Source organism: Puma concolor, chromosome C1, assembly GCF_028749965.1.
Source record: "Puma concolor isolate L17-30 chromosome C1, mPumCon1.1.hap2, whole genome shotgun sequence".
Classification (NCBI taxonomy): Eukaryota; Metazoa; Chordata; class Mammalia; order Carnivora; family Felidae; genus Puma; species Puma concolor.
The window spans coordinates 210,239,235-210,266,139 of NC_141674.1; the positions used below are offsets into that span (position 1 = coordinate 210,239,235).

At 40.8% G+C, this 26,905-nt stretch overlaps 1 protein-coding gene across 7 annotated transcripts in view; it reads left to right on the forward strand.

Annotated features, from left to right (window-relative positions):
* Positions 1-26,905, forward strand: part of NYAP2 (neuronal tyrosine-phosphorylated phosphoinositide-3-kinase adaptor 2) — a 267,608-nt gene that overhangs the window by 136,043 nt on the left and 104,660 nt on the right. For all 7 annotated transcript variants that reach the window (XM_086719776.1, XM_086719777.1, XM_086719778.1 and 4 more), the window contains one exon: positions 20,620-21,726. In XM_086719776.1, the coding sequence (XP_086575902.1) occupies positions 20,620-21,726 (1,107 nt within the window). The remainder of the gene's footprint in view (positions 1-20,619; positions 21,727-26,905) is intronic.

The window sequence follows — 26,905 nt, forward strand, 5'->3', positions numbered from 1 at the left end:
AGTCATAGGTTCCAGACTTTAGCACATGGGCATCTTGGGGTCTGCCATGATTCCTCCTACCATAGCTTCTCTTTAAATTTATGACTAGGGAGCATTTGGGTGGCTCAGTCAGTTAAGTGCTCAACCCTTGATTTTGGCTCAGGTCATGACCTCACCGTTTGTGAGATCAAGTCCCATATTGGACTCTGCACTGATAGCATGGAGCCTGCTGAGGATTCTCTCTCTCTCTCGCTCTCTCTCTCTGCCAATTTCCCACTTGCATGCACAAGCACATGCCCTCTCTTTCTCTCTCTTTCTATCAAAATAAACACTAAAATCTTTTACATACATACATACATACATACATACATACATACATACATAACTGTGACCTCTATGAATGTGGGAAGCCTCTGGAGATAGAGTCATTCCCTAATGAGACTACCCTGATTCCTGGGAATGGGGAAGGAGAACAAAAATGTCATCATAGCCCTGTGACACCACTCAGCTTCTGACTGAGAACTCAGCTCATCTGGGGGCTGAGTACTGTTTGTAATGTGTTACTGGAATGCCCCAGCCTATTTGGTTTTTGCAACTGGAATTTGAGTCACTTTTTGAGGATGTTCTATGATAACCTGGAAGGGTTGTTTTTATTATACTGGGAGGTGGAGGCCTCCTTTCCCCCCTCATTGTTGATGTTTTAGCATCATGTTCTGTCCTTTTGATGGATTCCAAAGTGTTCCTGGGAGGAAACTGTGCTGATAATTCTGATTTTAGCTACTCTTGCTCTGGGGACTGATTTGGGCCTTGTCTTTGATATTTCACTTCTCTAATCATTACCCTGATTTTTTGAAATATGAGTGTCAGTAGAGAAAAGGCTTGCCAAGTCTGTTACTCATTTATCACTGAGAGGATGCTTTTAAGGAACGTCTTAAATGAAGGCATTGTACAAATGCCAAAAAAAGAAAAGAAAAGAGAAGAGAAGAGAAGAGAAGAGAAGAGAAGAAAAGAAAAGAAAAGAAAAGAAAAGAAAAGAAAAAGAAAAGAAAAGTAAAACCACTATGTCTAGGGATTAGTAAAAACTTCCCATTGTCTGACCTCAATTAGGAAAAGCAGAAATATTTCTAAGGATTGCTTTCAAGACGCCTGAAGTGTCTTATCGGATGTTGGAGTTAACAATCTCCTAAGCTGAAGCTCTTTGCCATTAGTGATCTAGTAACCTCATTTCTTTACTTCTTTTCAGAAACTCCTCATAGATTTATGTAATGCCCTCCCCTCGGTGCCAATGGTTGGATTTAAACCAGCATTTACTGGAAGTGAGAAGTCATTATGTGCAAAATTAATGGAAGGAACTTAAAAATCTCCAAAAAGATACATAAACGTAAGATTAAAATGTTTGGACTGGAATGAAATGGGCTTTCTCAGCCATTTTTTTTATTATTACACTTATAAGGAGCCCCTTAAGATTTATTTTTTCCTAATCGCCCTCCTGTGAAACAGTACCACTGCTATCCTGTGTATCTGTTGATGTGCTGGATATATATCTTTCACTTACAGGAGGACAATAGTTTGCCCCTGATCCAAGAGTCAATTTCCACCCCGTTATGGAAGATATCAACCCACCGGGAAAGCATGCTGTAAATTGAAGGGGCGTATTTTATCTTCTCTGTGCTTTAAAGTCACTTCTTTTACATGTGAAACTGAATTAGGATATGAAACTCGTAAAATAAACATACACACAAAAATTATAAAGAATAGCGATTCTCCTGCCAGTCATAGAAAATAAATATATAATATACAATATATAAAAATATAATTTTGTAAATCCTAGCCATCTTTCTATGTCAATGGGCATATTATCACAACACCATTGATATGTTTTCAGAGTACTTCATCATATAGTTATAATGTCTCATAATTCAGGTACAAAACACTTTTCTCTGATATTTATGTTATGATACCTTATCTCCAAGGTAACACCAACATTCCTATTCCTTATTTTGAGAGAAACAACACTGGGATATAGAGCCTTTTATGTATCTTTTCCTACATGACTGAGTATTTCCTTGAGATCCACACCTACAAGTGCAATCTTCCAAATGTACTTTTCAGGGTCCTTTGATCCATGATGCTAAATTGCTCACCAGACCAGCATGATTCCTTTCAAAAAGCCATCATCATAGCAAAATTTGGATGGGATCTGGGTAACTGAGTGATTTCTTTCCTACCAATAAAATATTGCATTTGCATCTAGATGATTGGGCATGTTTTTAGAGGCTGTCATTGTTCAATTGGAATAGAAACTCTGGGGAGCAAGCAGGAACCAGGAGATTTGTGATGTGTTCCGAATTTGACACGTGTCACTTGGCTTAACAGAACTTATATGGGTTTTTGTGGAAAAGGGGGCAGGAAGAATGGGTATCAGCCAAGTGGCTTTTGGTTTGACTCATTCTCGTTTCCTTTCTTACTTTTCATTTTCTGAAAACCATCCGCACATTCCATTCTAGCCTCTGCATGGATTTGCTGTAGAGGTCTGAGAGGGCAGAGAGGCAGGCCACAAGGAAGCACCTTCCAAATACTGTTCTTATGGCTTCTTGTGAATTTCACAATGCAGCAAACGTTTATTGAGCAATCACTAGATGACAGGCACTGCTGCAGGCCCGGGGGGATATAGAAGTGTCGGGAAGCAAGTCCAGGCCATCATAGAATAAAGGTTCCCGCCCGGGGAGGCAAACAACAAGCAAGCAGACATAAATAAACATGCAAGGTGATGGCAGTTAGTGATGAATGCTATGAGGGTAAAGGAGAGAGTGGATGGTAGAGAGGAGGAGAGGCAAGGGAATGACTATGTCAGAGAAAAACCCTTGGAGCAGAACTGAAATGAAGTGATGGAGCGAGCCAAGCAGATCCTGGTAGCAGAACATTCCAGACAGAGGGAAGAGTAAGCAAGCAGGCCCTGAGACTGGACTGTGCTTGGCAGTCAGGAATGAGAAGGAGGCTAGAGCAGACTCAGCGAGGAGGAGAGGGAGAGGAAAAGAAATTGGGAAGACAGATAAACAGTTAACGCGTGGCATTATAAGACACAGTAAGGACTCCATAGCATCTCCAGTTTTGAATCATTGTGTTCAGTCATTCAGCGTGTATCTTAAAGCTCCTGGTATGCCCCAGAGCCCAGAGCCTTGGCTAGACACTGAGTAAAGAAGGAGATGAAGACAGTCTGGGCTCTCATGGAGCCAGTACTCTGGGGAGGACACCGGAAGCGCAGAGGCCAGGGTTTATCTTCCATAGTACTATCACGGCAGACGTGGAGGCCATTAGCTGGAACACAGCAACAATTCACCTGGATAGCTGCAATCTAAAAATCAGTTTATTTTTAATAAAATGATATTTTTCTTTCAGCAGCTCACATATATCATTCTATCATGGCGTGCATTATGTTGTTTTGCAATTAAATATCAAATCATCTGCTGACCCCCATGGATAGGGTTCTGGAACTAGGGGCCATATCTTTTCATCCGTTTTCTTCAATCCAGCTGTGTCTGGGACTGGCTTTCACCAAATTCATGGCAGTGAACATAAGGATGTAACAGAAATAATTTAGTGAAGGTCTGGCTTCCTGTGTTTTGAAAAGTTCAGGACCCCACTGGACCGTAGGTAAAGGATTAGAATGTTTCCGAAAAGCTCACGAGAAACCCAGGAGACAGGGCAGGGCAGGAAGGAGTGGGGGCAACGATTTGGATTTTGGATTACTGGTGCTTTTCCTACGTGTTTTGTCAGTTGTGAGTCTCACTTGCTGGTAAATAGTTAGAAATTATATGTGTTTTGTTTCCCCTTTAAATGGTAAATGCACCAGGGGAAAGAACAGGTTCTGCTCTGGCTTTGTGTGGGCGTATGACAAATGATACACAAATGAGGGAAACAATTCTTCTCATTGGAATCTGTACAGAGAAATACACAGAAAAATTCGAGAAATCCGAGGCATGTGGCTTCCTGCTCATTCTAAGGGCATTTACCACATGTGTCCAATGTGTCAATTATCTCCCTGACTCAGGAATTTCTGTTATTGTTTCAAGCAGCTTGCTGGCATAGCCCATTGGAAAGCTCTTATGCTCCGGTCTAAGTGCTGTGCACTGGAGGGTGATTGTCACAGGTTTCTAGGACATGGGTTTGATCGCAAAGATCCTTATCTCCAAGGTAACACCAACATTCCTATTGGCTGAGAACAGTTTGTCTCCCCTGTTTGGGTCTTTGTGCTATTTGAAAAGCATTGTAGGGGCAAATTTGCTTGAGAACATTCAGAGTCTTGGAAATGAAAGAGGCAGTACTGTTCCCAGTTACCTTCTGTGCTTGTCCTGCATAGTTTGTTCCTGCTGAACAACTGAGGACAGCACCCTAAAACTAGCCCCTGTCAACTTCCTGTCCTGTGCTGTCCCGACTTGTACATTTTCAGCACCACACTCTTTTGTAGTTGTTTTGTCTCTACCTAAACTACCAGTTTGACATGGATAAACTTGGGCTGCATCTTTTCTCCTATTTTAATTGTGGTGAGCTTTTGATGCTTCTCATACTATGATGTGTTCTTTATACATGGATCAGATAAGACGTCTAATGCTGAGACGAAGTCTTCAGACATGGTCTTCATTGCAAAATATTTCTGATGCAATTAGTAAGGGCTGTTTGGAATGAATGAGCAACATGAAAGCTTACACATTTTTATTTGTAACTTTGCAAAAATTCTAATTTTATTCCAACACAGGCACCGGTCTAGGAGCTGAGGCCTACAAGGTGATGAAGACAAACATGATATTCCTGTCTAGGGAGGAAGAAAGATATTCAACAACCAGTAACATGAATAAACATGCACCTAGAATTGGAGGTACAAAAAAAGAAGAGGTTTTCAGGGGAGATTCTTTGTAGATTGAATTTCTGAAGAAGAGGTCCCTGAGTGAAAATTAAACCAAGATCTAAAAGTTAAGTAAGAGGGGACAAGGGGAGTGAAGAATTCTAGGAAGAATTTGAGGAATTCTATGTATCGGGAGCACATGGCAGGAGAAACTTGAATGGCAGGATCACTTCTTTGGTCTGAATCACTGGAAGAGAAGCCTGTGCCTGCTGGGAGTTATCCCAAGGAGGAGCACTGTAAGAAGATGTGGAGCAAGATCTGGAAGCCATGACATGGAACACCTTATTTATCCTAATAATTATGAGGAGGTGTTGCCAGGCTTTGAGTAGGAGTGGGAGAGTAGGCTCATGACATGGTCAGAGCTAATTATGATTATAATAATTACAATTGTATTTATAAAGGATCTGATCAAACATACTGACCATTTTCATTGTCACAAAGCAGGGCATTTCTAGGTATATAGAAGATAGATGGCGTCCCTGGGTGGCTCAGTCAGTTAAGCATCCAACTCTTGATTTTGGCTCAGGTGGTGATCTCATGGTCATGGGTTAGAGCCCCTCATCAGGCTCTATGCTGACCAGGTGGAGCCTGCTTGGGATTCTGTCTCTCTCTCTCTCTGCCTCTCCCCTACTCTCTCTTTCTCAAAAATAAATAAACTTAAAAACAAGAAAAGAGATGGATAAACAGATAAATGAACATATACATAAACATGTTAAACATACATGTTTGTACACACACACGCATATATATATATATATATACACACACACACATACCCACACATGTGCCTGTGTGTGTGTGTGTGTGTGTGTGTGTGTGTGTGTATACACACAGACATAGTTTCTGTGGATTGAACAGAATTGCCAAATAATATGAGAAAGAAAACAGCACAGCTGGTCGGAGGCCCTGGGCTCGACAGTGAAGGCTTCTGCTCTCCCATCGTATGGCACTGCTGGTGTTTGCATTGTTTGAACAGAGCCCAAGAACTTAGAACCAGAAAAGACCAGTGTCTGCTTCTTTGGTCAGTGAGCTTCTGGCTTGAGTCAAATCACTCTGGGATAGATTGATGGGACCATTGTCTTCATCTTAATTTAGAGAACGGTAAATGGGAATTATATACAAAGCCTACGAAAGAAGAATTATAGGGTCATTAAAGAAAAACTGTGCACACGCAAAAAAAGAAATCTTTTCCCTTTCCAACCCCACTCTGTAAGAATGAAGGGGCACACTACACAGGGATAATGGGATATCCATAAAATCCAAAATGGAATCACACGAATATAAGAAAGCCTACATGTTTATTACATGCATTTGGCATAAAACTTTAGGATGTCCTTGAGATGAGCCACCTCAATTTTTGGAAATATCCTCCTTCTCTTTTTTTAGAATCTAGTCACACTTTTCCTAAATTTGCGAAGCATGGAAAACAACCCCCAAATGTCATTTTGCAAAGCCTAAGGGGTATATCTATGGTTCAGAAAAAAAGAGTGTTTCAATAAGAGGTGTTAATCTGCTGAAGGTTTGGCTTTGCCAGGCATATGCTGTGATTTACATTCTTCATTTTTCCTTTTGTTTTGATTTTAATTGCATTATTAAATTAAAACTTACCGAAAGTGAACTTTTTTTTTTTCAGCTTAAGCTAAGAAGCTAAAAATGCCAACACTGAAATGGCAATTGTCCCCCAAATTCCAATGCCCACATAATTTTAAAGGAAAGATTACAGCTTTCAAAATAAATTCACTTCTATTAGTGGATATACATAGGCTATAAACCTAATACAGAAGGAAACTGAAATATTGATCTCATACTTCAGTGAACATAAAATCTATATTTATTTAGGCAATCATTCATTTTACAATTTCCCAGAACTGGTAGGCTCTCTGGCATTGGCGCCATTAATTTTTATAGCTCCATGCTAAATAAGTGGGAAGTATGTGTGAAAGCATATGCTCTCATTACATATCTTCCAATGTAGTCAGAGACTCTGATTTTTTAATGAATGCTGATAATAATTGATAGGGATATTGCTTATACTTTTTTTTGAGACAGAGAGAGAGAGTGAGCGAGCGAGCATAAATGGTGGAGGGGGGCAGAGGGAGAGACAGAGAGAGAGAGAAAGAGAGAGAGAGAGAGAGAGAGAGAATCGTAAGCAGCCTCCATGTCCACGGAGCCTGAAGCGAGGCTCAATCTCGTAACCGTGGGAGCATGACCTGAGCTGAAATCAAGGGTCAGACTCTTAACTGACTGAGCCACCCAGGCTCCCCAATTGCTTATACGTTTTAAGCCATCCTAGGGCAGTATGCTAACAACTTCTAATATAGTGTCTTTTTAAACCCTCACAATATCCTGTAAATAAGCATCATTATTATATCCACTTAAGAGTTGAGCTCAAGAAGGCTTAAAGAGGCTAGAGTTTAACTATCCCAACGTTACCCAATGACTAAATTGGAGTTGGAGTTCAGGCGCCCCTGACTCATAGATGAGTATTGGTGATGTTGAAAACATATTTACCTATATATTTGTAAAACAAATAAGCACCATCATCTCTAAAGGTAAATTATTCTTGGACGGTATGGCAACTTGAGTCACATCACCTGGGTTCAAAGTCGGTTTCTTTTACTTGGGCAAGTAACTGAATTTCTGTATAACTAAGTTTCAATGTCTGTAAAATGAGATTTATAATAGTATCACCATATAGGGATGTTGGGGGAGGATTAAATGAAGTAATCTTTCAAAAGCATATTGCCTGATACAAATAATGCATGTGACATATGGTAGCTATTATTACTACACTTGTTGTTATTATTATCATCATCATTACTACGACTATCTTTCATCATTAGAGGTGTCAGCATACATCAACACAACTTCGGTGAAGCTGAATGAAATGTTTTATGGTTCTCTAATTCCATGCTGCTTCCTTTGTGATCTCAGATACTTAAAAAGCTCACAAACATTTCTATCTTTATATCTCAACCAGGACAGATTTACAAAGGATAAGCCCCAGTAGACTGTATCTATGGAACTGCCGGGATTCAGCTTCTATAGAGTTGACTTGCCCGAGGGAGAGGGGGAATGTTCCAATCGTTAATCGGATTTTCCTCCCAACTTACTTTCCCCTAACACAATATCCTCCTGGGTTGAATCCAAATTAATTGAGTTTCTATTGGGTGCTCACCACTGTGTATTTTCCATGGCTACTTTTTTGTTGTCACATTTTTCTTTTTCCCCTCAAGACTCAGGAAATTAACTTATTTAGTAACTTCTTTTCTCTGCAGGTAGAGATGCTGCAAGAGATAACCGATAGCCATGAACTTGTAAAGCTGATGGCTTCAAAATATTGAGGCAAAGAGATAAAAAGCCACTATTAAACCAGTGGTTTAATAACACAACTATCCCTAAGTTTTAAATATGTGTACTGTTTTGACAGATCTCCATGAATTATTTGATTTACTACCGGATGGAGGTGATAGCATGCATAGATAAAACCACCCAGTGAGTTCTTATTTGGGGAAACCTGTAGTGATGTAGACACATAGCTTTAATTAGTTAGGTTCTTTTCCTAAATGAAACAAATCTTTAAGATAAAGTAGTCCTCGAAACTCTAAGGAGATCAATTTTCACTAAAAAAAAAAAAAAAATGAAAATGGATGGAAGAAGGAAGAAAATCTGAAGGAAAGGATGAGAAAGAAAATTGAAAATTTTGAAACATTATGCATTGGTAGTTTATTGTCCAGTACACAAGTATCTATAGGAATGGTTGATCAAATGCCTATGGGGGGTAAGTCCCTCTGTTAAGTTTGTTGTTTTTTTTTTTTTTAAAGATGAGTTGTTTCTGTCTTTGGAAAGCTCATAATCTTTAGGAGAGAGAAGCCGATAACCAGGTGCAAGGTAGGAAGCAAAGGAGGTAACAAAGAAGAAATACGTGAAGCACAAGTAAAAAACAAAAACAAAAAACAAAAAACAAAACTAAGCGGAAAGAAAGGAAGTATTGACGCTTGAATTAGGGCTTGAAGGATGGGAGTATTTGTGTTTCAGGGAGATAGTGGGAGAGGAGCAGAGGAGAGTGTCAGGGCGGCGTCTGAACACACACACATCTGAGAACTGTGGGCAATAGTGGACGTTTTTTTTGGCCACAGTGCAGAGTATGTGAAGAAGGCCAAAAAAAGCAAGGATGGCCATTACGTTTGGTTCTCATGGGAGGTCTGGTGTGCTACGAAGCGAAAGCATACTTGTGGCCTTGGTGGGAGTCGTTCTCTTGCTACTACGGAAAGATCCTGCTACGTGCAAGATGGTTAACCCGTAAGGGGGTTTCTGGGCACTTTTGTTTCCTATTTCCCACATCTGTGACCCTGTTTCAAATGGCCTTGCTATATTAAGTTTTGAATCCATGAAGAAAGGTTTTGTTTTTTTTTCAGGGAATGACTGCCATAACCCCCAAATTCATGGTCTAAGATAGTGTTTATAAAGTCATGAGACCTTACGTTCTCTACTTTACATTGCAGGATCTAACCTGTGAATTTGGTCTACCCCTCTGACCTTTCCTTAGCATAAGGCAATGGAAAAAGGACTGTCTTAATCCCTCAGCTAATTTTTATGTTCTTCTGTTCTTCCTTTTTGGCAGGGAAAAATATTTAACCTGCCTCAGTTTCTATACATGGGCATGGTGGAATATTCCTCCTTTAATCGATCCTTCCATCACCCGTATGTTCATCTGTTTTGTCACTGTTATTATTCTCCACACACATCATCATCTTCCTGCCTCATAATTCAAATAATGCCTAAGAAATGGCAAAACCGAGAGTTATTCATGGCTCTTTAGAGCCACTGGAGAATACCAGAAATCCTGAATGCTAAGAATGTCAAAAGTCTACTGTTCCCTGACTAGTGAGGAGATATTTACTAAGAACATCTGATGTTCCAGTCAGAGGATTTAACAAAGATCATGACAAATGGGGACCCACCTCCATCTCTCATGGAGTTTGTACTCAAGTGGGAGAGAGGAAAATATATACACAAGCTTAGAAGCTTACATAAACCAGTTGAGAAATAAACAAGAGAAATATCCAATGTGATGTGTGCTGATTGAGTGGTCATGAAGACTTCTCTGAAGACACGACTTCATGCTGAGATCTGAATGCCACAAGGAAGCCAGGCATGTATAGTTTGTGGATGTCAAACAAAAACCAGAGCTGAACAGTAGTTAAAGTGGCAAATATAAATTTTATTTAGGACTATAATGAGAGGGGAAAAGAGACCTCATACAGAGGTTCCTTTCCATCCAAACACAGCATGGGCAAGTGGGAGTTTATAGCCAAAGAGCAAGGTGGGGTTCAGTGGATGGAAAATTATAACAGAAGACATCAGGGGTAAAGGGGTTTCTGGTTGAACGGACTTAATAAGATTTTTGCTGAAGACAGGCTGGGGTGATCAGATATTCCCTGGGGGGGTGGCAGAGAATGAAGAACCCAATCAGATATCGAAGATGATCAGATATTGAGGGTGGGGGGTTGGGATTAAAATGATTTTAGCAGAGTTGTGTAAAATTGGATTTTATAAGGAAGTGCACAGGTAAGCCTAGAGAAAGGTTCAGGAACCTAACTACTGTTTGGTCACGCAAGAAATTTTGTCAGCTATGAAACCTGCTAATCATCCCCAACTGGGATGATCCCTGCAGAACAGTCCTTCTCCCTGATGGATGCATTGCCTCCAGTTCTTTTTTAATTTTTTTTCTAGATTTGTGTAAAGTATGGAATGTCAGGTGGAATCTGAAAGACTGCAGTTGTGAAGCCAAGGAAGTGCCCATAGCTCTGCACCATTTCTGTTCTTTATAAGTGGGCTGTGTCTAAAAGGCATCCAAGGACTGGAGCAAGAGAACAGTGATTAGGAAAAAAGATACCGCCCGGGGGTGGAAATATCAACTATACAGTTGGGATAAGTATTGTGAACACAGGGTTGTGTCTCCTTGGAAATGCTGGCTGCCTTCCTGGACAGATTCCATGAAATGGTGATACTGTGGTGAATTTTTTCTGGTGCAGTACTGGCCTTCAATCTATAATCTCAGAAACTCCACCATCAGTTATCTAGAATATCCAAGATGTCATAGTAGCCAAGCTCAAAATGATGGGTATATGTCACAGTCTGTTTGGGCTGTTATATAAAATACCATAGATTGAGTAGCTTATAAACAACAGAAATGCACTTTCACAGTTTTGGAGGCTGGCAGTCCAAGATCAAGGGGCCAGCATGGTCATGTTCTGGTTGGGTTCCAGGTCTCCACATGGTAGAAGAGGCTGGGGGGTTTGTGGGGTCTCTTTCATAAGAGAATTAATGCCATTCACAAGGGCTCCACACTGGTGAGCTCATCCTCTCTCAAGACCCTACTTTCTAACACCATAACATTGGGTGTTAAGATCCCAACATGTGAATTTGGAGTGGTGGGAGGGGGGACGGCAAACATTCTGACCATAGCAGTCCATGAAACTTGTTTTTAATGAGAAACAGATGCATAGTATTTCGGAACTCAAAATTCTTACAAAGTTTCTTGACAAGTCTGAAGTTAGGAAAAGAAAGACTCATGAGAATCATATATATAGTGGCTTTAGGTTCTACGAGCATGCTGAGTCCATCCCCACAACAGAGATATAATGGAGGACCAGATACCCAGGGCACTGCTGTGGGGTGCCGCCATGTTTTGCTCTCTAAGCTTCCTGGTTTTATATTCCCTGTGGGTGGCAAGATCCCCTCTGGTTGTTCTTCCTTTAATATATTAATGCCTTCATTCTGATTTCAATCCAGTCTTTTTCACCAGAAAATATGTAATCTCTTTTTATATCTCTTCTTTGAATCATCCTGTGGTGATTTTATAATACTCAGAATGCAATCTTACTTCCTTAATTTTTCTATTCTGGAAAGATGCTTTCTGTTTCCTCAGGGTGCACACTGTACTCTAGTTCTATGAAAATAACAATAGCATTTTCTATGAGATATCTACACAAACAGGAAATTAATTCTGGGATTTCTTTCAGTTATCTATTGCCATGCAGTAAACCAACCCAAAATGCTATGGCTTAAAAAACAGCAACAGTTTATTACTTCCTATTATTCTGTGAGTTGACTTGGCTTCTTTGAGTGATTCTTCTACCCTATATGACATTGGTTGGGGTCTCTCATTTGGCTGCATTCATCTGGTATTTGGGATGGGTTGGAAGGTCCAAGAACATTTCACTCACATGTCTGGGCTTACTTCCCCTCCACGTGGCCTCCTCACATCACCAGGTTGACTTTCTTCGTAGCGTGTTAGTCTGAGAGTTCTTACATGGGAGTTGGCTTTTAAGATAGAGGAAGTGAAAACTGTCAGTCTTCCTAAGTCCAAGATTCAGAATCACTTCTGCCACATTCCAGGGGTCAAGGTAAGTCACAAGGCCAGCCCTGATTTGAAAAGGGTTTGACAGACTCCAACCATTAATAGGTAGAAAGCACACGAAGTGGGAAGGAATTGAAGGTAGCTATCTATGAAGACTGTCTACCACAATTTGCCTTTCAGCTACAATATTCCCAGTAGGAAAAATATTCTCACCCTCTTGCCCAAACATTTCCTTACATGACAACAGCAGCTTGAAATCTCGGATTTCACCATTTCAATCATGCCCCTGTGCCATGAGGCTCCTTGAGTGCATTTCCTCATATGCAAAGGTCTTTAAGCTAAAAGTGCAATTTATCTGTCTTGCAAAACCTGACAGAGACTGGCAGCTCAGGAGCAGGAAAACTGCAATGCTGTTCAAAAAAGGGGGGGCTGGAGGTTGGAAGGGCACATAGAAGTCACTGGCTCATAGTGATTCTGAAGTCCACTTCCACAACTTGCACCCGGTTGCCCCTAATCTGATGGCAGAAAATATGTGACGATTAGGTCCCTGCTTTCTCTGGTTTTGGTTCTCTGTGGCTCTTTGTCTTACTCTCTGAGTCCTCACATCTGTTTTCCAAGTCATCTTTTCCTGTCCAGAAGAAGTGACCTGTCCCTCGAGAGACTTCTTAGCTCTCTTCCTGCCCTGAAAGTTTGGGGGCCCAAAGACTTTTTTTTTAAATTTAAATTTGAACAGCGTCCCTTTTAGTCAAAGTTAACGAAGTGCCTTTACAGTGTTTGTGGTCTTCGTAAGAATCAAGTTACAGGCTATTCCATTAGACAAAAGACAAACACCAACTGTTTTGAGACAGACCTGTCTTCTCAGGGTTGTGGTCAGAGCGTTGTGGAACAACACTTGTAAGATTCTTAAAAGATTATTTCAGTTCTCTACCTTAATCTTTCAGAGATTTCAGTAAGGGGTCCTATTTGTAGATTTCAGTAAGGGGTCCAAATTAAGGGTCCACCCTTAATATGATTTTTACCTCAAGACCACCTTTTACTGGAAGAGCTCTGGATTGACCTTTGCCCTGACGGCCATTTTTCACTTTGAAAACCCTTTGCTGATCTGACAAGTCTTCGTGGCAAGTCCTGCGTGCAATGATTTCCTTTCATTTTGCTTGAGAATGGAACACTTCCTTCCTTTGTCTCTTTCTTTCGCACACAGCCCTCTACCATACAAGGCCAAACAAGCCAGCTGACATCTCCACATCCTTCCACAATTCTCCTTACTCAGGCTCACCCATTCATTAGGTACACTTTATATTTTCTACATCACCACAGGCAACCGTCTTGCCAACTTTCCACCAACCTATAACGCCGTGTTCTTTTATTATGGCCTCTAATAGCAATTTTCTAACCAAATTTTTAGTCTTCCAATGGCTTCCTCATTGTCCTTCAGGCCTCTGTCACCATCCCAAGGCCAATGGATAAGTTTTAGATTTTCTGTTAAGGCAGTTCCATACTTCTGGTACCAGTTTCAGATATACGCATACATACATCTCCCCAAATTTAGAGACATAAAAGTAATGATCATATTTGCTTATAATTCTGTGGGTTGGGAATTCAGTGGGGTGCAGCGAGGATGAATTGTCACTGATTCAAAGTGTCTGCTCTCTCACCTCAGATGGTTCAGATAGTACAACGTTCACCAGAACTGCTTGACTGGGGTCATATGGCCAGGATTTCATTTTCATTATTGATTGTTTTTCTTAGTTCTTTTCCCCTAGGCTGGCTTGGGCTTCTTCACTGCATGGTCATCTCAGAGTAGTTAGACTTCCTTCATGGTGTCTGACTTCCTTTGGAGGAAAGTGAAAACTGCCATATTCAACGGGAGAAAAGTACCTCACAAGGGACAAAAAAGTATGCACAGTTACTAGAAAGGAAAGAGTTGATGGAGCCCTCCCTGAAGGCCATCAACCAGCGATTGTCTGCTTTAGGACTGTTCAAACATCCCTTATCATAACTTATGAAAGATATGTGAGTCCTAGGAAATATCTATATACTTAAATATTGTTTCAACCAATAACCTCTACTCTTATCACGAGATGTGCTCATATTTTCTAATCTGATTTAATTCATGTCTTTTAAAATATTGGTGACAAACTCCAATTTTATTTTATAATTACTGCGTTGAGATGAGTAATAAAAAAAAAAACAGTGGTTCTGATTAAAGTCTCTTATTATCTATGACAAAAACGAGTACATATAATAACGCACTTAAAAATAATTTGCCCAAAGTTATGCAGCCTAACTGAAGCAAAGAAGTGATTAGAATCATGTCTTCTAGCTTAAGCCAAGACACTAAATCCCATTCAACTTGAAAACCATGCTTTGGACCAGTTCCATGTCTTACATCGTTTGTCTCCATCCAAACGTTGATCCGAGTTCTCTGTTTTCCAGAACAATAAGTCCTACAACTCCAATTCCGATCCTTTTTGCACATTAATCATACTTTCCTGGTCTTACAGTAAACAGATCAAGGGCACTTGCAACTCTCATTCCTTTATAAACAGCACCTTAATTTAACATACATAAATAAATAAATAAATAAATAAATAAAGTAAAAAGGACCAATTTTGTGGATGGTATTGTAAAGCTTGTGACTGTGGAAATAAAAATATCCCTCAAACCCTTGGAATTTTGAGTTGTGAAAAGAGAGTTATTGTGAGCACAGTTCTGCTGAAAGTGGGAAATGTGTCTCTCACCTTCCAGAATCAGCCAGTTTCAGGATCGCACAGTGTGGACACTACTTCTCATCACTGGACTCTCTTTTCCCAATTGAATTGCCTGCGTAATATATCTCTGTAACTGGAGCTACACAGTTAAGGTGCTACCATTATAGCGTAGGCTGGGGAGACCTTTTATTTTATTTTTTTTATGCTTTTATTTTTATTTCTGAGGAGACCTGTTAAAATGATATTCTATGCCAAATACCAAATAACAAATTACAGAACTATCCACCCCTGTTGTTTTCTTTTGTTTGAAAATGTATATGAGATTGAGGTGCCTCGATGGCTCATTTGGTTAAGTGTCCAACTCTGGGTTTCGGCTCTGGTCTTGATCTCACGGTTCTTGAGTTTGAGCCCTGCATCGGGCTCAGTATCGACAGTGCAGAGCCTGCTTGGGATTCTCTCTCTCTCTCTCTCTCTCTCTCTCTCTCTCTGCCCCTCCCCTGCTCTGTCTCTGTCTCTCTCAAAATAAATAAATAAATAAATAAATAAATAAATAAATAAATAGTATAAAAGATTGAATTGAAATGATGAGATTTCATTTTTTTTAAGTCGTTGGTAAGGAATTTTTGTCTCTTCTTCAGTAGTAATGTACAGCCCTTGGACTGCATAATTTCTAAGAGCCCTTCAAATTCTGAGATTCTGTGGCCAGTCAGGGAAATACTGACATGACCTGTGTTGTGTCTTCTTGGGACAGGAACATCCACAGATACTAAAGCATGGTTTTACATTATATTTTTTTAATAAGGGAAAATTATTTCAGAAGGATAGGTTGACAAAGGACACGGTGAATTTCCAAAATTAACTGTGAAAGACGGATCATCTGGGCATGACTGAAAGCCGTGCATAACCTTTGTGCTCCGATATTTCATTTCAAAAATGTCACTTTCTGCTTATTCAATGCTACTGTCATTATACTATTTTAAGCATTAAAATTTGTGTTCTGGAGCTGAACAGGAATTATTGCCTCTATCTTTGGGTTTATTAGAAATAATTTAAAATTCATTCAATAGCAATAAAACTCACCTTTTTTTATTATGGTTGAATTTAGTTTAATGTGGAAATTTGCAAGCAATTTTCATTGTCTTTTATTAGCAGTATTTCAGCATCTATGTATATAGATCAAGACTGTTTTGAAGTATTCTCTAAAGAAATGACTTTTTAAACATGATTTTTTTTCTTTAATTTTTAATGGCCTAGAGTGAGGTTAAGGTAGAATAAATTATGTGACAATGTTGTTTAAAATTTCAGACTTTGCCTTATATGGGCAAACTTTAAAAAAAAGCGTATATGACAGTTAAAACAAATTTTTATTTCTCCATGAATTATTTACTCAATTGCAAGGGGGATATGGAATGGGGAGCAACTATTGCCCGGGAAAAAAAAAAAAGTCTCCAGATATCAAAGGAGTGAATCTGTTTATTCATCCCTATCATCTGAAATTTACTAACACTTTACTATCTAAATAAACCTCAATACGCTCATTTCAAATTTGGATCAATACAAAGAAAGAGGACCAGGAAACAAAATGTGCTTGCATTATATGAATCTGCCTGCATTAGGCTCTTTTTATCACACAGGGTAACGCAGAGGAATAAGGTTGCCCAGATAATGAAGTATTCCTTGGGCAAGGCCGGCTGGGGAATTACTTCAGCTGGTGGGCAGTAGAACAACGTGGAACAGGACAGAATGTGCCGAAGCAAACTACAACAACCAAAAAGCATCCAGAAAATGGGTTGGGATCAGAAGCACATGCCCTGGCACAAATTAGAGATCGACGAGTCAGACTGAGAAAAGCAACCAGAATTACAGGTTGTGGGTACCAGGATGGATAGCTGGGAGGAATATTTCTGTATTTAGGTGTAATTGCTCTTTGTGACATGACTCCAGGGGATAAGAGGATACAGGGCAGAGGCAGGTGAAACGTACATTTAAAAAGGCTGGGAGAGAGTTGTATTAATTTTGAAAATAACAAAGCTATTTCAAGTATTTTAATGCCAGAAGATGGAATTAAAGTGAGTGCTTAACATTCAACTGTACAGGGTCTTTATGCCTAATGAATACATTATTATCCAAGTCATTTTGGGTTTCCATAACAAAATACCATAGACCAGCTTAAACAATAGCTTAAACAATAGACATTTATTTCCTCTCGTTTCTTGAGGCCAGAGGTCCAAGATCAACGTGCTAGGATAGTTAGTTGGTTTCTGGTGAAAACTCTTCCTGACTTGTAGATGGCTGCCTTCTCACTACATACTCACATGGTGGAACCCTCCCCCCCCCTGCCCCCAGCCATGAGGGCCCAATCCTCATGATCTCATCCAAACCCAATTATCTCCCAAAGGCACCATCTCTAAATACCATTATATTGGGGGTTAGTGCCTCAACACGTTACTGTGGGAGGGATGCAATTCAGTCCATAGTAAAAGTGAATTTTGATTATCTAAGAGTCACCGTAAGAGTCACATATTATATTTTATTCCCCTGGTAAGACAGTATCTGTGTTTAGTTTGGCACTGAAGTGGTCTCATAGTACGAATGGATTGCCTATATTCCTTCCTAATGAATAGTTGCTCTACTTTAATTCTATGCTGTGTTCTCGAACAAAACCTTTTCTTTCTTCAATCATTTCATAGATATGAAGTATTTTTACTTATTTTTTTTCTCTTCCTTTTGGCACGCAGAATGAGTGTCATCTGCTCACATTTTGAGTATAACCCAAGCATTGGTCGTGCCCATTCCAAAGGCCATCTTCTAATCTATGTGGGAAGAGGGACGTTGATTCCAAGGTTGTTCGTGAGGCTACTGCCTCCCTAAGTATCAAGTCATTACCAGCCCTACCACTGACCCCTCCTTGCCTGGGAATCCTGGGTTATAGTCTTACCTTAGTGTAGTCTGCTTCCTAGTCTTGGGCTCAGATGCTTGAATTCTGCCTGTCCTGTTATTTCTTTCCATATAACTACCCAAGTCTAGGTGGGGATATCAGACTTTATGAAAGGTTAAAGAAAACAAAAGCAGATTATAATTTAGAAGGTATAAAAAGGCTAATTTTATTCTACATGTGACCACTCCCATATAATGAATTATCATCTCATGGACACATTAATTCCTAGTTTTAGGTTTACCCTCCATTCACAGAGCACCTCGCCAATCAGACTTCTCTCCTCTAAGGTTTCCCCTTTAGCCCAACCCACTCAATCTCTAGAACCCAATAATCAGTGGCAAATATTTTCCCAGAGTGTGAGTTACTTAGCCTATATAAGACTCTGAGGTGGAAGAAGGTAGGAAACAAGCTTCAGAAGAATAGTCTGGATAGGCTTTTGTTCCTCTGCGTATTAACTCCCTGGCCCTCAAGTACTAAGTCAACTTTATTCAATTATGTATAATTTTACTTTATGCATCGGGCTCACATTTTTATATATCATCTGATGGGTTTTTTAATTCATGAAAATTAACATACACAGTAGTCTTTAAAACCAGTAAACTTTAAGACCAGTGAGAGATACAGAGAGGAGCTACTGGTCCACTTTGAGTCCCTCCTAAAGAATTCTCTAGGTATTTTTCACCCAATTGTGTCTCTAGGCTTTTCCCTTTTGGCACTAACAGACTCTATTGCTATAACCCCCTGGAACTCAGCATCTAGTTTTTCCCGATATGAGTTAAAGGAGAAGCCCAGATACATTAAGAAACTTCCCTTCAAAGAGGTGTTTGAGTGTAGTGAGTAAAAACTCACTCATTAGGGGCACAGAAGAGTAGAATATTTGAAAGAATGACCCAGAAAAGTGAGAGACATAACCACTTCTAGAATGTTTGATGAGCTTCCTCCCTCTGAAGCCATGTTTGATGTGCAGAGCAGCCTGCTAACTAATCTTTAAGCGCTCACTTCTCCCTTAGTAAGCTTTAGAAAAACTCTTGTGTCATAGTATGCTAATTGAAAAAAGCAAAATGATCTCAGGTGTTTCCTGATTTGTGTCTTGAGACCCCCCCATCCCCGCCCTTAAGGCTGCAAATTGTCGGGAAGCCTGTTATTTTCTCAATCGTTTTACACCTATAAGCTACACTGTCACCTTACATTATATGCTACTATTTACCGTAAGTAACTGCATTCCACCACACCGCATAATAATGATAATCATTGTAATCATATATCAGCACAATGAGCTAATGAGATAATAACAAGATGCCAGTACCTTCCCTGCATGCTAAATAATTGATTTCAGTCACAGACAAGTTGCTAGCCTGTTCCACCCCACTGTATAGTGTCAGAGTTTACGTTTCACTACAAGGGGTGCCCGCAGTAGGCTGTTGAATGCACTCGTACGTATATCTGTTGTGAGTTTCCAAAAGTTATTCTTGAAGCTTACACAGCATTCTCTGGTTTATTTCCTTGTAAGGCGCTCGAGGGGGTTCTGATGTCTCAGTGCAACATACCTAATAAATTCATTCCAAGATAGCATTTGGGATATCAAAAGAGATCTCATGAACAAAAACAGACAAATACACCCTAATCAACAATACCTGGAGATTCAGAGATTAACTTGTCTAGCCTCATAAGATTTTCACATCAATTTCCCTTGAAATATCAGACCCATCTGTATAGAAGTTATTTATCTGAACCAAGGCAGAGATTAAGTCTAGCAGGCTAGGACATTTTTATCCTAAATGAAAGTGAGATGCGATCATGTGCAATAGCCACAACATTAAAAGGGCTCAAATCCCATGGTATTTTTGTGACCATTTGTGCTCAAAGAAACTTGATTTTGTCCTCCTGAGTTTCTCACTTAATTCTTGGAGGTTAATCTTTATGAAGTTTATGATCGTTTTTATGGAACATGTTTCATCGGAAGGTTTCTCTTTAGAAATTCTAAGGCAGAGGGACGAATTGCCCTGGTTAATGCTTTGTCAGTGTCGGATTATTAATATTAGTTTGAAGACAAATATTAGTACTGTTTTATCAGGTTTTCCTACGTATGGAAAGTGCTTGACTTTTTTTGAGTTTTAGTCTAAGCCTCAAACTAGAAATGAAGCAGATTACCACCTCCCACGCCGATCAAAAATTCATAGCAGTAGGGACGCCTGGGTGGCTTAGTCAGTTATGCTTATGATTTAGGCTCAGGTCATAATCTCGAGGTCCGTGAGTTTGAGCCCCACACGGGGCTCTGTGCTGACAGCTGAGAGCCTGGAGCCTGCTTTGGATTTTGTGTCTCCCTCCCTCTCTCTCTCTCTGCCTGTCCCCAGCTCTCACACTGTCTGTCTCAAATACAAATAAATATTAATTAAAAAAAAAGGGGGGGGGGGCGCCTGGATGGCTCAGTCGGTTAAGCATCTGACGTCAGCTCAGGTCATGATCTCACAGCTTGTGAGTTCGAGCCCCATGTCTGGCTCTGTGCTGACAGCTCAGAGCCTGGAGCCTGCTTCGGATTCTGTGTCTCCCTCTCTCTCTGCCCCTCCCCCATGCATGCTCTGTCTCTCTCTGTCTCAAAAATAAATAAAAACTTAAAAAAAAAAAAAAGTTCCTAGGAGCCAACTCGAGTAGAAGTCATTTTCGAAGGCTTTCCTATTGTAATAATCTATTTTACCTTTTTTTTTGATTTTCTCTTTTGCAGTGTCCGCCAAACCGAGACCCCACAGTGATGAATATTCCAAGAAGATCCCTCCTCCCAAACCCAAACGCAACCCGAACACTCAGCTGAGCACCTCTTTCGATGAAACGTACATCAAGAAGCACGGGCCGCGGAGGACGTCGCTCCCGCGCGACCCCTCCCTGTCCCATGTCAGCAGCCCTGCGGGCGACCCCGAGGAGGAGGAGCCCGTGTACATCGAGATGGTGGGCAACATCCTCAGAGACTTCAGGAAGGAGGACGACGACCAGAGCGAGGCCGTCTACGAGGAGATGAAATACCCCATCTTCGACGACTTGGGCCAAGATTCCAAATGTGACCTTGACCATCACAGTTGCTCTTCGCAGTGTGCTACTCCCACGGTGCCTGACTCGGACTTCGCCAAGTCCTCCGTGCCATGTACTCCAAAGGGTTTGCTCTGTGACATCCCCCCGCCCTTCCCCAACCTGCTCTCCCACAGACCCCCGCTGCTGGTGTTCCCCCCCGCGCCCGTGCAGTGCTCCCCCAATTCCGACGAGTCTCCGCTCACCCCGCTAGAGGTCACCAAGCTGCCCGTGCTGGAAAACGTGTCTTACATGAAGCAGCAGCCGGGCGCGTCGCCGTCCGCACTGCCCTCCCACGCCTCCGGCCATCCCAAGCTGGACAAAGAGCAGGCGGCGGCCCTGGGCCCGAGCCCCGCGGCCTCCGCGGCCACCGCGCTGTCCTCGTCCCCGCCCCCGCCGTCCACGCTGTACCGGACGCAGTCCCCGCACGGCTACCCGAAGAGCCACTCGGCCTCGCCGTCGCCGGTCAGCATGGGGCGGTCCCTGACCCCGCTCAGCCTCAAGCGGCCGCCGCCCTACGAAGCGGTGCACCCGGGCAGCCTGTCCAGGGGCTCCCCGGCGGGGCCGCATCCGAGCGCCAGGCCCGTGTCGCAGGACGGGGCCAAGATGGTCAACGCCGCGGTGAACACCTACGGCCCCGCGCCGGGCGCCTCCCGCTCCAGGACCCCCACGAGCCCCTTGGAAGAACTGACCAGCCTCTTCACCTCCGGGCGGAGCCTGCTGCGCAAGTCATCGTCGAGCGGCCGCAGGTCTAAGGACCCCGCAGAGAGTAAGTGTGCAGAGTCCACGTTCCCTTAGAAGTAAGGCAAAGCCCCGGGTGTGCAGGTGAAGCCCCGAGGGCAGGGCCTTGGGTCCTTCCAGCTGAAATTCCAAAGTGGGGGCGCGCCTGGGTGGCCCAGTCGGTTCCCGCGGCTGACTTTGGCTCAGGTCGTGACCTCAGGGTTCATGTGGAGTTCAGCCCCTCCTGGGGCTCCGCGTCAAGCTCAGAGCCCGGTGCCCGCTTCAGATTGTGTCTCTTTTTCTCCCTGCCCCTCCCCTGCTTTGCACCCTGTCTCCGCTGCTCTCAAAAAAAAAACAAAAAAAAAAAACAAAAAAAAACACAAACAAAAACAACAACAACAACAACAAAACACACACACACACACACACACCCTATAAAAAAAGAGAGAGAGAGAGAGAGAGAGAAATTGCAAAGTGGGTTATTTAACTTTTGCGGTGCTGAAGGACACAGGGCATTCTGGAAGCACTCCAAGGGACAGCGGGCCTAGGGAAGAGATGTTATGAAAAAGAAGAATGACTTTTTGCGGGACGAAGTGTAAAATCTAAACGGTCACAGTGGCTCTGGGAAAGTCGAACAAAGTAAACAGGTCACTATGGAATTTTGGGGTAAATGTCTTGATTTTTTGAGAAAAAGGTAGACATTCAAACATATTGATAAATGTTAACATGTATCTTTCTCTTTACATTAAAAACCCACTTGAGCAAATGCTAGTCCGATGCTTTTGCTGGAAGCATAGAAATTAGAATGGAACTTAGTATTTCTCTTAATGCAATGAACGATTCTCCTTGCACACTTCGTGCTGTGATATTCTTACATTCACCCTAAACTGGAAAAGGCTCATCGCTTCCCTTTTAACAACTCTGGTAATTAGAATCTTATGCCTATGTTACTCTTCCTAGAGACGCTGATATATAAATTACAGAAAGACCACTAAGTGGTGAATGGGTGGCCACTGAACTCTGAAGATGGGGAAATGTCTCTGTATGAATGACTAATCCTTTTGTGAGCCCCAAATCACTTCATAAGTTTACAGGAAAGTCCAAACAAATCCCAGTTTTCTCAGTGTCTGTTTCATGAAATTACACTGCTTTCCCTGGCTTAAAAATGCCTTAGGTACCTAAACTGGTAATTAATCATTTTCATCTCAGATCATCCCAATGCAGGATTTTATATATCCTCTCCCACAGTCACACTGAGTTCCTTCCTTAAAGGAAAAACAAAAAATCAATACTTCTGACGATGGAGATGATGACGGCATTTCTTAGAATAATTAATATGTATTGGTAGTTAGAAGCCACTTATCCTGCCTTTTCTGCTTGTTTACCAGAGAGATTTATGTAAGTATTACTGCTTAAGTAATCCCCTGCCCCCCAAATCATTTCATTTACCTGACTAAAGGGAAAAAAAATTTCTAATCTATTAGATATGTCTGAAGTTAAATACATACATGCATTTTTAAAATGATTTTTTTTTAATTTTCTGAAGTTTATTTATTTTGAGAGAGAGAGAGAGAGAGAGAGAGAGAGAGAGAGAACGAGCAGGGGAAGGGTAGACAGAGAGAGAGAGAGAGAGAGAGAGAATCCCAAGTAGGCTCCACATTGTCAGCGCAGAGCCTGACATGGGGTTCAAACTCACAAATCTCAATTTCATGACCTGAGCTAAAATAAAGTCAGACACTTAACCTGACTGAGCCACCTTGACGCCCCCAAAATTAGTGTTAAACTGAATTAAAAATAAGGAGCAATTTATTTCTAAAATAGGGGTTCTTGCGGCACCTCGGTGGCTCAGTTGGTTGAGCATCCGACCCTTGATTTCAGCTCAGGTCATGATCCCAGGGTCGTGGAATCTAACCCTGCATCGGGATCAGTGTGAGAGTGTGTGGAGCCTGCTTAAGATTTTATCCTTTTTCCCCTCTCCCCCACTCACGCTCTCTCTCTCTCTCTCTCTCTCTCTCAAATAAAACAAAAAATAAAATAAAATAATGGTTCTCAGTAAAAAACAATTTGGGCCCCAAGGACTTTTGGAAATGCCTGGAGACATTTTCAGTTGTCACAACTAGGGACACCACTGATATCAAGATAGAGGCAGAGATGCTGCTTAAAAGCTGACACAAAAAGATGATCTGGGCCACCATGTGAGGAGAGGCAAGTTTGGTAAACCCTGACCTAAATAATTTATCAAAGTTTAAAGTTTCTTCTAGATGATTGATTTGGTTTAAGCACAGATCGGTTAAGATTTTTGGAATAAGTTGGAGGAAAAAAATGAACGAAAAAGATTTTACTTTCAAAATATGTGATGGTTAGTGTGAAATTAATGGACGTTTCATTCTAGAATTGGTGAAATTATTGGATTTTCTCCCTACCTACCAGTGTCTTTGGAGGATCCTTAACAGCTCCAGCTGGCAGCTATACCAATTAGCTAGAAAAAGTATATGTAAAAGAAATGATTAACTAATGAAGTTATTTCAAGAAAAATCCATCTGTTAGAATTCGGCTATGTGCTATATGTCACAGACTTCTCCATTTGAGTCCAAAACGAGCTTTGTGTACTTGTGAAACAAAGCTTATACATGGAAAAGTGATCCAGGCTCTTTATAGCTTTTAGGGATCTGAAGATTGAATTTCTTCCTTTCGTGTGCTATTAACCGTGTATCAAACCCTTCCGAGAAAGGGCATGTCTTGTGTTACGTTGACTTCGATATCTTACTGTATGTGAAGGGACGGGAAGAAAAATGCAGATAGTGCAAAGAATAATTTCATATTATTTACTTTGGACTCCAGAAGAAAACAGACACTATCAGAGGCTAAAAAAAGCATTGTGGCTCTCAGGATCTTTCTGTAATTCGAAAAGTAGATCCAAAGTTGTTGATATTTGAGAGTTAACCTATAATCACTGTTGTTAGTATATTCAGTGAGGCAACGCTCCCCTTTAGTCTTGTCAGATAGGATTTATAGACACCTACTGATACCATAGGAACAGAATAAATGATATGAGGTAGTAGACATTCATGACTCCTAAATCTCAAGTATTTTTTGTTTTTTACATTTAAAGAACAAAGTTAAGGCTGGTATTTCTATCCTCCATACCCTCTGGCTTTCCCGGAAGTGCCGATTACGATAATTTACTAATACTCAATTCAAAGAAAATTTAATATTTGTTTTAACTTGAAAAATCTATGTTACATAAAATATGTGCCTTCAACTCTTATCTTAATAATCTATAACGTGCGCCACCTGGGTGGTTCAGTCAGTTGAGCTTCTGACTTCTGTGAAGGTCATGATCTCGCGGTGCATGGGTTCAAGCCCCGTGTAGGGCTCTGCGCTGACAGCTCAGAGCCTGGAGCCTGCTTTGGATTCTGCATTTCCCTCTCTCTCTCCCTCTCCCTCTCTCTCTCTCTCTCTCTCTCTCAAAAATAAAAATAAAACACTGAAAAATTTTTTTAAATAATCTGTAATGATACACCTAACTTATTACTTTCATATCTTAAAAGCTTTACAGCTGTTGATACGGATTGAGTAATAGGAAAGAAATAAATTCCATTTCACTGCATGATTTTCTAAATAAGGCCTTTGTATTAATTGTTCTAGGAAGTTTTATCCCCTGGTTGATGGGACATTGTAATGTTGCTTTGTTCTATGTGAGGACACTTAATAGTCTCTCTCATGATAATAAATTTTATTTCAATTGGTTATGATTACTATTTCTTAATTTTGTGCGGAGAGATGGAATCTATGAGGCACATAAGAGGTGATTCATTTGTATTTTATTGCTGTAAATTTTTGTCTTTATGAGAAGTAGGCGAAGTACAGATATGTTGACAGTGAATTTGGAGTATTCGCCATAATAGTATTTGGAATATTTTTCTCTTCAAATAAAAAATATTTTCTTGGGGGAGGTGGTGCCTGGATGGCTCAGTCAGTTAAGCATCTGACCCCTGATTTCGGCTCAGGTCATAATCTCATGGTTGGTGGGATCAAACCCTGCATTGAGCTGTGCCCCGAGAACTGGGAGTCTGCTTGGGATTCTGTCTCAGCCCCTCCCCGGCCCTCTCTCTCCCCAAAATAAATAAATAAACATTTAAAAAAAACAATAAATATTTTTAAAAGAAAGATTTTGCCTATGTTTAATATAAATGCATGAATATATGTTCCTATAAAAACATTCAAGTCACAATGAAGAATATAATTAAATTCTGTAATACCCCCGAGGGAGAGCATGAGATAGGAAAGGTATAAGTGGAGAGATGTTAATAGAAAATTTAAGGAAAAATTAGAAACATAAAAAAGCAAAGTGACTAATTCAGAGACTAAGGCCCCAAGAAAGATACAAAAGGAATGCAAATACAGGATGAGATGGACATATAAGCCAATATGGCCACCAATATATGAAGCACATGGAAAGGCACACATAGAGACCATGGAAGGACACAGAGACATGGTGGGCCTAAAGATAGAGCAAAGAAAAACGAAGATGTAGGCCCACTCATCCGGTATCAATATTAGAAAATCAAAAGAAACCCAAGATGTTGAGTCGGCGTTGGTGAAGAGTTTCATTATCCACAACAATATGCCACATTAACGGAGATGTACAGTTTTGTACTGTTACATCTCATCTTTCAGCCTCTTGAAAATATTCCCACTTAAGACTTATACATGCTATGTTACATTTTTACAATTGTAAATATAAATGGGTCTTATGGGTTTGATGAAATAAACCTAGGAATCTAATGCAACCTTTGCCTTTCCATTCACTTTATTAACACACACACACACAAACACACACACACACACACACACACACCTTTATCCTTTTGTAAGTTGTTTGAGGTACAGTAATGCTAAAATATTGGGCATTGCTAGTGAAACAACGTTTCCAACTTACTCTTACTAATTTAATTTTAAAAAGAATTTTGAATTAAACAAAGAATGATTTTGGAAGGCAATCTTTTAAAATATATTTCTGGGGGCGCCTGGGTGGCTCCGACTTTGGCCCAGGTCATGATCTCACAGTTTGTGAGTTCAAGCCCCACGTCAGGGTCTGTGCTGACAGCTCAGAGCCTGGAGCCTGCTTTGGATTCTGTGTCTCCCTCTCTCTCTGACCCTCTTGTGCTCTGTCTCTGTCTCTCAAAAATAAATACATGTAAAAAATAAAAGTAATTGAAAATTTA